This window comes from Echinops telfairi, unplaced genomic scaffold (assembly GCF_000313985.2).
Source record: "Echinops telfairi isolate 266 unplaced genomic scaffold, ASM31398v2 ScPeMD7_443;HRSCAF=831, whole genome shotgun sequence".
In the NCBI taxonomy this organism is placed as follows: Eukaryota; Metazoa; Chordata; class Mammalia; order Afrosoricida; family Tenrecidae; genus Echinops; species Echinops telfairi.
Genome location: NW_022104341.1, coordinates 4,698,449 through 4,708,956, shown reverse-complemented (window position 1 = coordinate 4,708,956; position 10,508 = coordinate 4,698,449). Strand labels below are relative to the sequence as shown.

The 10,508-nt window shown below is 40.1% G+C and overlaps 1 protein-coding gene across 3 annotated transcripts in view; it reads left to right on the top strand.

Annotated features, from left to right (window-relative positions):
• The window catches only part of CEPT1 (choline/ethanolamine phosphotransferase 1), a 48,312-nt gene extending 38,460 nt beyond the window's left edge, over positions 1 to 9,852 (top strand). For all 3 annotated transcript variants that reach the window (XM_045292076.1, XM_004699193.3, XM_045292075.1), the window contains exons 6-9: positions 6,835 to 6,966; positions 7,749 to 7,907; positions 8,368 to 8,493; positions 8,960 to 9,852. In XM_045292076.1, coding sequence (XP_045148011.1) covers positions 6,835 to 6,966; positions 7,749 to 7,907; positions 8,368 to 8,493; positions 8,960 to 9,079 — 537 coding nt within the window. In that variant the 3' untranslated portion in view covers positions 9,080 to 9,852. The remainder of the gene's footprint in view (positions 1 to 6,834; positions 6,967 to 7,748; positions 7,908 to 8,367; positions 8,494 to 8,959) is intronic.
• The last annotated feature ends 656 nt before the right edge of the window (positions 9,853 to 10,508 follow it).

Below are 10,508 nucleotides of genomic sequence, written 5' to 3'. Positions count from 1 at the left end.
TAGGTCCTCATTTTTCCCCTCCCTCCCCGCTCCCCCCTCCCTCATGAGCCCTTGATAGTTTATAAATGGGTATTTTGTCATATCTTGCCCTGTCAATTTAAGGGGGGGAAGTTTCCTCCTAAAAATGATTTTGATGTTTCTTTGCATACAGTATATGAAACTGCCTATGGAGTTTCAGAGTACCATTTTTTTTTAATGGGACTTCTGGTTTGATTATCTGAAACAATTCAGAATCTCATATATATATGTAATTGCATAACACCATAAATAAGGAAAACCATAAAATATTGTGGATGAAGTTATGCAGATATGCTATACACAGATTTTTAGGTCGTAACTGGCAGTAAAGTTGCTTTACTAAAGGTTGCAGCGGATTTATCTTTTCTGTTCTTTTTTTTAAAGGGAAGATATAGTCATATATAAAAATTGGTGCAGTATTTATACATTGCAAGAAACAAAATCCTGATAACATTTTGTATGTATTACCCAAAAGAATGCTATCTTTTGGAATGTCTGAGCTATATTCTATGGTATCATTCATTAGAAAAATAGAATGTCATCGCTTGAGAAAAGACCGACCTGTAATCCACCAGTGGTTATTTTCACTGGTCATTTACATCCTGTTGTTAGGTGTTGGTTCCACCTAACAGAGTGTACATAGTGACCCTCTGTACAACAGGACAAGACCGGGCCCGGCCCTGTGCCCTCCTCACAGCTGTTCTTATGTGCGAGCCCCTTGTGCAGCCACGGTGTCGGTCATCTTCTCAAGGACCTTCCTCTTTGCCACTGCCCCTGCTTTGCCAGGCATGATGGCCTTCTCCACGGAACTGGCTCCTCGTCTTCTTTTTGGAACTGGCTTTTCTACTAACCTGTCCCACGTACATGAGAGGTAGTCTCGCCGTCCTGTCCTTCAAGGAGCTTTCTGGCTATCCCTCTTCCAAGCCAGCTCTGTCTCTTCTTTTGGCAGTCCGTGGTACTTTCAGTATTCTTTGCCGACACCATAGTTCACATGCATCAGTTCTTCGGTTTCCTTACTCAGTGTCCAACTTCACATGCATTTGTGGTGATAAATAGCATGGCTGTGTCAGGGACACCTTAATCCTCAAGGTAACAACAGTCTTGCTTTTCAACCTTTTAAAAAGGTTTCGACAGCAGATTTACACAATGCTGTGTGTCCTTTAAATCTCTTGACTGCTGCTTCCATGAGCTTTGATTGTGGATCCAAGCAAGACAAAATCTTTGACAACTTCAACATTTTCTCTGTTAAGTGTGATATTAAGTCATTGGTCAGTTGTGAGGATTTTTGTTTTCTTTACATTGAGTTGTAATCCATACTGAAGACTGACCGTATTCCTTTATCTTCATCAGCAAATGCTTCAGGCCCTCCTCCCATTCAGCAAGCAAGGTTGAGTCATCTGCATATTGTAGGTTGTTAATAAGCCTTCCCCAACCCTGCATTCTTCGTATAGTCTTGTTTCTCTGATTATTTGCTCAGCATACAGATTGAATATGTATGATGAGAAGATCCCACACTGATGCACATCTTTACTGATTGTAAACCCTGCAGTATTCCCTTGTTCTGTGTGCATAACTATTTCTTGGTTCTTGTATAAGTTCTGCATGACAATGAAGTGTTTGTATTTCCCATTCTTTTCAAGGTTATCCACAGTTTGTTATGATTCAAACAGTTGAATGCTTTGGCATAGTCAAACACAAGTAAACATCTTTCTGGTATCTCTGCTTTGAGCCAAGATCCATCTGACATCAGCAGTGATCTCCCTTGTTCCATGTCCTCTCCTGAATCCTGCCTGAAGCTCTGGCATCCCTTTCAATATATTGCTGCAACCGTTGTTGGACGATCTTCAGCATTGTGTCTTCCCACAGATGACGTCAGCTTGATTCCCATGTATCCCATCTGGGGGATTAATTCCATCTGTGTGTCACCTTTTGTGTTGTTAAGAAGCATTTGCTATGAACAAGTACGTAGTTTATTTTTCAAAATTCCATCATGCGATCTCCAGTTTGGATTCTATCAAGACCATATTTTTCATCTACTGTTCTTCCTCTTTGTTTCCAACTGTGGTGTTTCATCGTCAATAATTATCACCGTATCTTGTGTTTGAGCCATTTCAGATTGAAGAAGTTAGTAGAATTTTTCAATTTTTGCATCACTAGCTTTGGTGGGTGGCTGGTGCATAAATTTGAATAATAGTTGTATTCATTGGATTTCCTTGTATTGGGATATGCACTTTAGGGTAGATTGTAAAATGTCCTTTCTGTCGATGAATGCAATTCCATTGTTTTTTATTGTGCCATTCCTAGCATAGCAAACCATATGATTTTCTGATTCAGAATGGCCAATACTAGTCTATTTTAGCTTACAAATGCCAAGAATATCAATCTTCATGCATCCCATTTCATTTTTGATAACTTTCAATTTTCTTTGATTCATAATTCATACATTCCAAGTTCCAATTACTAAGTCATGTTTGCTGCTGTTTCTTCTCATTTTGAGCTATGCTCCATAAGCTAATGGAATTCCAGAAAGCATTACTCCTCAAGGCTCCCTCCATCCTTGTCATTATGGTCAGCTCTCATCTGAGAAGTCAGCTGTTTCTCAGTTATATTTTGAGTGTCTTCTGAGATGAGGGCCTCATCTTCCAGCACTATCTCTGACAGCGTTCTGCCTCTGTAGGTTTTCAGTAACTGACGATGGGTCCGTGCGCTCCATAGTGAATTCAGTGGCTCACTCCTTAGAAGTGGACAGCCCATTCCTTCTTCATGGTCTGTTCTTAGTTTGGAAGTTCCACTGACATTGTTCACTTGGGGTGACCCTACTGGCACTGGAAACACCAGTGAGAGAGCTTCTAGCCTCAAAGCAACATATGCCATGTCAGACCAAAGCGACAGGCACGTGGGGCTTTTACAGCTAGTAGTTGGTAAGATATAGATGAAACGATCAAATTCCAGTCTGGGCAACAAATGAGAGGAAATTTTAAGAATCATCAGGTAGCACTTTATGAATGAAATTTTGTGACTTCTTTCTATCTCATTCTTCAGAGATGTCCTTTTATGAACTGCCTTTAAAGAGTTGCTGTTTGTTAGATGCCGGTGAGTCAGTTCCAATTCCTGACAGCCCGGTGCACAGCAAAAGGAAACACTGCCCGGTCCCGTGCCATCTTCACAAGTGTGTGTGCTCGAGCCCGTGAAAAGTACTGTGCACTCAATAAGTCAAACTCGGTGGAGACTGGCCACTGTGTTAGCATTTGCTGTTATTGGAATTTGTTGACAGTATATTAAAATGATTTAAAAGGGGCATTCTTGCATGTTTTAGAAGAAAGTTTCCAATCTCAAATAATTATTTCTGCTTAATTTACAATGCACATAGAAAATTTTTTATGCCTCTAGAAATACTAGTCCAGCAGCTTAATTGTCTGCATTAACCTAAAGCATTAAACCGAAGGTGTTGAGAATTTAAGATACTGGTTTTCTATCTCTATTTAAAAATTAATTCGTTTAAATTGATGTATTTGGATACATCATTTAATGACATGATTCTGAGGGTTTTTCCTCTGCCTTATGGGGCAGACTCCGTGACTTAAGAGAGCTCTTCTTCTTCCTGTCTGGGAGGCCACGGAAACTGGGTCGGCCAGAGATAAAGGTGCTTTCAGTGTAGCATCCTGGCTATATGTATGAGTGGATGAGTCCCATGGAATAATGCCAAAAAGAGCAAAAGTGGGAAAGCTAGATGGTGCCCACCTTCCTTGATGTGAGGGATGGAAATAACTACGCTGCGCCTAGTGCTTTCTATTTGTCGCCTCAGGTGGCGCAGCCCCTGCGGGGTCGCCAGGTGAGGCCTGGGGTCCTTCTGGCACTAGCTCTCCCTTCACTTTGCCTCATTGTAGCCAAATCCCTTTCATGGTTACTGGGGAAGCAAGACTCATTTCTTTATTCTGCCAACACAGTAATTCCCCATAGAAGGTAAGGAAAGGGGAGAAGAGCTCGATCTTGTTTCAGTAAATGCACATTGAACACCTGCAATACCTAGGGCTCTGCAGTAAATACAAGCATCAAACAAATCCCTGCTCCTGGGAGCTTTTACTTGGTTGTATATAACAGACGTGATGAGAGCCTTAGAACAGCTCGGATACTTTGCTCACAGGTCTGGTAACTTGTCAGGTTGCTTTGTGGTTCGAGTCATGCCCTGATTGCCGAGCTTTTTTTAGTGTTCTCTATTCTTCTTTCAAAGGACAACAGTTTCCGTGAGCCTAAAGCAGTGTAACTACACTGATGCTCATTCAGTTCAGAGTTGCAGAGATGGCTGTCCCCAGGTACCCTACTCTCCTACAGGACGTCCTAGGCCAGATTTAATGCTGCTTTTGGAACGTGAGGGAGTGTAGTATTTCCTCCTCTGCCAGAGAGACCCTTTGTCTATGGAGGAAAAGAGGAGAGAGAGAGAGAGACCAGGAAGCTGGCCAGTGTATTGCATTTCAGCCAGGTGCATCAGATTTTGTCAATGGTTTCCTGAACTAGAGCAGAAACAAATCTCTTGGAGTTCAAAGCAACCAGCCACGGTGTTGATTTTTCTCCTCTATTGAAAACAAGTTGTGTATTTTGGGTATAAGTATTAGAGATCATTAAGAAAGGAGGAAGATCATTTACGCTATTCTGTGAAATGCTAGGCTTCATTTTTAAGTTGACCTACTTTGTTTTAGAAAATTACAGTTCATGGGGGGTAGGGAGAAAAATTACAGTTCAGTATGAAATTTGAACAGTTAATTCCAGAGCTGTTTTTGTTTTGTTTTGTTTTTAAGAGCTGGAGTTTCATAAGAGGTCATAGAGTTTTATAAACAAACGTAAGCTCTTGAGAATTTTTAAGAAACAGAATACACTTTAAGATTATTGTTTGCCAACCCCACCCCACCCCACTCAAATTGCATGTGTGCAAAAGAAAAGGGGAAGTGTCACATTTCCTATTTGAATGTGTAGACAGATTACAGTCATAAAAGGTGTGAACAGTTCTAATTAAAATGTTTTTACTTGAAGAACCCATAGCCTGCATTGTAGACGTTTGCCGTCTTGTTATTAGCATTGTTTCTATTATTAAATTAGGTCATTTATTATTGATTTTGTTATCTATTCTATGGGATATTTGAGGCTTCAGAAAGCCTAAAAAGAGGTGCAAAAAGTGTGGGGTACCAGCCCCCACAACCAAATGTGTCCCAGGGGCCACACCGAAGGGTTGACTGTGTAACTGAGGGGTGACTAAGGAGACAGCAGACAAGAGAAAGCAGGCAAAGGCTTGCCTTTGCAGCCATGACTTCAGGAGCTAGGTCAGTGTAGAGAGAAAATATTTCCAACAGAGGCTTAGATACTCAGGGCAGGGGTCCTCAAACTTTTTCAACAGGGGGCCAGTTCACTGTCCCTCAGACCCGTTGGAGGGCCGGGCTATAGTTTAAAAAAAAAAAAAAACTATGAACAAATTCCTAGGCACACTGCACATACCTTATTTTGAAGTTAAAAAAAACCAAACGGGGCAAAAACACCCAGTAGGCCAGATAAATGTCCTTGGCGGGCTGCAAGTGGCCTTAGTTTGAGAACGCCTGCTCTAGGGGCATGCCAGCCCCCCTGATTATAGGTAACCACATACATAACAAAGTGGGTTGTATCCTAACCTCAAAGGTCCCTGAGTACACTGGAGGAGTAACCTACCAGTGCTGGGAGCAGGTAAAAGGGAGTGACTGTCTCCAGAGCCTAGAGAACTAAGAATAATAGCACATGCTGCTCCTTATAGTTAAAGCTGCCAGCTAGATTACAGTCAGCCATGGTCTTGTAAGGGGTAACTTTAAGGCAGCACTATTATGGGAGGATGTAGTGGGGAACAATGTTGATTATAAGAATGTGATTGGGATCTCCAACTCACAAGGGTCAAGGCTTCCCAGAAACACAACCTGCCAGGCTTCTTAATATATGAGAACAAGGGATTCATTTGTATACACTCTTCCTATTCTCTGTTTCCCACCAAAAAAGGGAAGCACATTTTAAATTATTTTTAAAATTCAATATTAGAGCTTTTCCTTTTAAATGATGGGTATTGAGTTTTCAAGACCAAGAGCCTGATCTTGACCCACTTGCCTTTATTTTAAGTAATCGATCTATATTTCAGTACAATATAGGAAGGAGTTTAATATTTACTTCTGGAAGCAGGTGGTAACATTTTAGATACCCAGTTGTAGAACTCTGCTTATCTGTGTGTGCTTGATGTGTTTTCCCCTTTACTTTTGCCAACAGTTGGGAATTGGGGAGTCTTCTGAACAGAACTTTTCTCTTTTGTACTCTAATTTGCAGATTTTCTAATCTAATTGCAAATATTTTATGCTCTATAATTTCTCACAACAATTAGTAAGAAACTACACATTTAGAAGTAGAATTTCTTTTTCATCGACAAAGTAAAAAGCAAGGTACATTTCTTTGTTACGAAAGATCAGAAGACAGCCTCTGGTTCATTGTCGCCAGACCTGGGGCCACATTCATGACTCCTCCTTAGCTTAAGAGACAGTTTATGAAAGTTGGACCAAGTGGGGTTTTTTAATCATTTATTGGCATATACGTAACACATCACCACAGTCCACTTTACAGTTCATTTTTTAAGGTTGGTATCAAGAGAAGTAAGATTAATTTTTACATAGGCTCGTAATGGAATGGAAAGGGGAATTACCTAAGAACCCACTCAACTAGAAGCATTGGAGAGTATTTGGGAATGGGTATCAAATATTTGAGTGTCCTATTTTATTTTGAATGTATTTTAATCATGCTCTCTCTCTACCATTAAAGATTCCCGTGCTGAATATTCCAGTGAAAATTTTCCCTGCACTTTGTACTGTAGCAGGAACCATATTTTCCTGCACAAGTTACTTCCGTGTGATCTTCACAGGAGGTGTTGGCAAAAACGGATCGACAATAGCAGTAAGTACACCCTAAGTCCTCAGGATTGTTTGCACTAAGACTTGGTTTTGTGTTGGCTTTGTTCTGTTTGGATTGATTTGAAATACATGAAATCATTTGTTAATTCTGAGTTTCTGCTTAGCTCTAAAAACAAGTAATGTCCAAAATCTTTCAGTTTTATTTGTCCATTCATACATTTGTCTGTTTATACACCTACTTCTCACTTATTGGCTGTCTTATGTGCAACATTTCACCTTTATAACAATAATAAGTCTATTTTGTGTACTAACAATGGACATCTGGCAGACAAGAATGCCATCTGTGGGGCAAAAGTGACACTGTTGTTGTTAAGGTTATAAATCAACTTGACTGGGCCATGCTTCCTGGGCTTGGCAACTAGTTATGCTGTTATGTAATTGAGCATTACGTAATGATGGCATTGGGCAGTTATGTGATGTCATCCTCCATTTTGTGATCTAATCCATTTTTGCATAACAAATTGATCTTTTGAGAAGTGGGTGTATATGCATATGTACTTATATGTATACTTACACACACACACACACACACACGCACGCACGAAAGAAATATGACCTGGTATATAAACAAGCCTGGTCTCTTAAATGAAATCCTGTTTGTGCCTAGCCATTTCCTGCTGCTACTTGTCACTAGGTGCTCATTTATTGAAGCTGCTGGCTGTGAGGTACCATAGTTCTTTATGGTTTGTGTGGAGCTATTTCACAGCAGTTCCATGTAGCTGATGAATGGATGCTATTAATTATTTTCCTCTTTTCATTGTACAGGGAACAAGTGTCCTTTCTCCTTTTCTCCATATTGGATCAGTGATTTCATTAGCTGCAATGATATACAAGAAATCAGCAGTTCAGCTTTTTGAAAAGCATCCTTGTCTTTATATACTGACATTTGGTTTTGTATCTGCTAAAATCACTAATAAGCTTGTGGTAAGCATCTAAGTTTGCTTTGTTTTTAACTCTTATCTGAACTGGGTGTTTGGGCCATGGTTTTCATTCTGTACATCTGAAACAGCCTGAGAGCTTGGTTTCCTACAATCAGAATCTCTCAAGGTGGGAGCTATTTCTGCGCCTCTGGGAAGCTACAGCTTACGGTTATCAGAAGCTCCGTCAACTTCTGTAATTTTTCTCCATAATATCTGCCATTTAATTTTCTTGTTTAGTGTATCTGCTTCTATCTCAATTGGAGGCTTGGTTCGCATGGGATATATTCCTTTTTATGGGCATCATTCACACATAGACTTCCTGTTGTTGGCAGTTTTTTAGTGGGAATTTAGGTATTCCTAACTAATTCTTGAAACTTGATATTTGGGCACAATACTGATTTACTATGTAGCTTAGTCACTGTAACATGAAAAGTCTACATCAGTGATTCTATTTTTATTCATAGGTTGCACATATGACAAAAAGTGAAATGCATTTGCATGACACAGCATTCATAGGTCCAGCACTTTTGTTTTTGGATCAGTATTTTAACAGTTTTATCGATGAATATATTGTCCTTTGGATTGCTCTGGTAAGCATTGCACTGTGTCTGTAAGTACTTAACTTCTCACTTCAGTAGGTCAACCATGAGTGATCGTTCATTAAAGATTTGGAATGCCTGAACTGCCTGTTTGGAGGCTCAGACATTCCAAATTTGGGACTGCAAAGCAAAAATTGGCAAAGCACACCCTTTGGGCCAATGGCCTATATTTTTATAAATAAGGTTTTTGGTGCACGGCCACATTCATTCATGTATTATTTGTAGCTACTTTCTTAATGTAATGGCCTATTTGAGCAGTATATCTGTTTTTCTAAGAAATAAATTGTTGGCCTTCAGTGTAATGGAAGGATCGGTGAGGGAACTCAGTTGCTAAGTTGCTTACAATTGAGATGAGCCTGGGAGTGGAGGGAAGTCAAAGACCAGTTTTCTCTAGCTTCGTAGAGTTCAGGGAGGGGCCAAGCAGGGCCTAGGACTCTAACCATCTCTCTTTTTCCAGGTCTTCTCCTTACTTGATTTGATACGCTATTGTGTCAGTGTCTGCAATCAAATTGCGTCTCACCTTCACATACACGTCTTCAGAATCAAGGTCCCCACAGCTTATTCTAATCATCACTAATGATACAGAGGGGCTCGGTGGGAAACTCATGTTTTCTGAAGGAGCAAATCTGAACATATTAAGGAGAACGGGGCAGATAAGAACAAATATAATTTATAATAATCAATGTTGTATGACTTTTATTCTTTGTTATTGGTAACACTCCTTAATGATCCTGAGTGAGAACGGGGCTTTCCAGTCCCATCCTGTAACTTGTACATGTGGTCATACAGGGTTTGGCTTGAGAAAGCATGCAGGAAAAAGGCCATGTGTTTGTAATCATCCTGGATTCTAAATAAAATTGTCATGGGGAGCAGATCCCCAGTGATGGAGATTTCTAATGTAGAATATTTACAGGCCAAAAGATGGTTACTTTATAATTTTAACAAATCATCTTTTATTGACTTCCATGTTTAATGTCTTCTCAGTCTTTCTTTTACTAGTAAACTCAGCTTGTGGCGCAGATAAGTCCCACTGGCAAGTGAAGTGGAACCGAGTGATAATGACGTTGAATTGGCCTTGAAAGGCTTCCTGTGGTTACATTGTTAAGGCAGTCACCTTTTAATTGCTCGAGAAGGAAAATCTCTCTGGTGGGCTTGGGAAATCCTGTCAGCATGCAGAATAATGTAACTTTGTCAATCCATTTTATTTTTTTAAATAAATGTATGATCTGAAAGCCAGCTTTTCCCCCCCTCAGTTTTATTCAGTGGAAAGGTAAACTTGTTTTAATGCCATTTTTTTAAAGCATATTTTATTTCTGTTCTTTAATAAACAAGAAAATTCGGTCAGCTGTATTAGCCTGTGGTCTTTCTATTTTATATAATCTTTAAAGAACTATGTTTTGTCTCTCAATCCATTTCCCCCCCTTGCAGTTATCAGTCATTTAGGAATCTCCAGCCCTTCCCCAACATATACCTACCTAGGCTTCCCCCAGGTCTCTTGGTACTCTCCTTTTCTGAGTACTCAGTAGCCACACTACTGTGTGAACAGGAAGTAGGTGCCTTCCAGGAACTGTGGACCAGATGTTCCCATTGTATGTAAATAGTTGAGTTGCTGGGATGAAGAAGGCTGCAGAAAATGTGTAAACTGTAGTGGAAATGAAGTATCTTATTGTCTCCTAATTGTGGCCAAACAGTGATTGAACTGCTTTGCTTAGCAGCCAGAACTGTTCTTGCTTGTCCTTTAATGGCTCCAGTAAACCCATTCTGTCTGAACTCCCTGTGACTGCAGCTTTGTTAGACTTTAACATGAAGTGGGGCTCTCATCACCTTTACTCGTTAGCAGCTTCTAGCATCTAGGATTGAGAAGGGCGTGCACAGAAATGCTAAAGCAGATAGAGTTTGTTAGCACATTTGCATCCGGCTGCTGTCTTGGGTTGGGATCTTTACAGGAAAACAAAACAAAAAACAGCGAAGCTTATATCTCTGCATATACAGATAGGTTTATATTG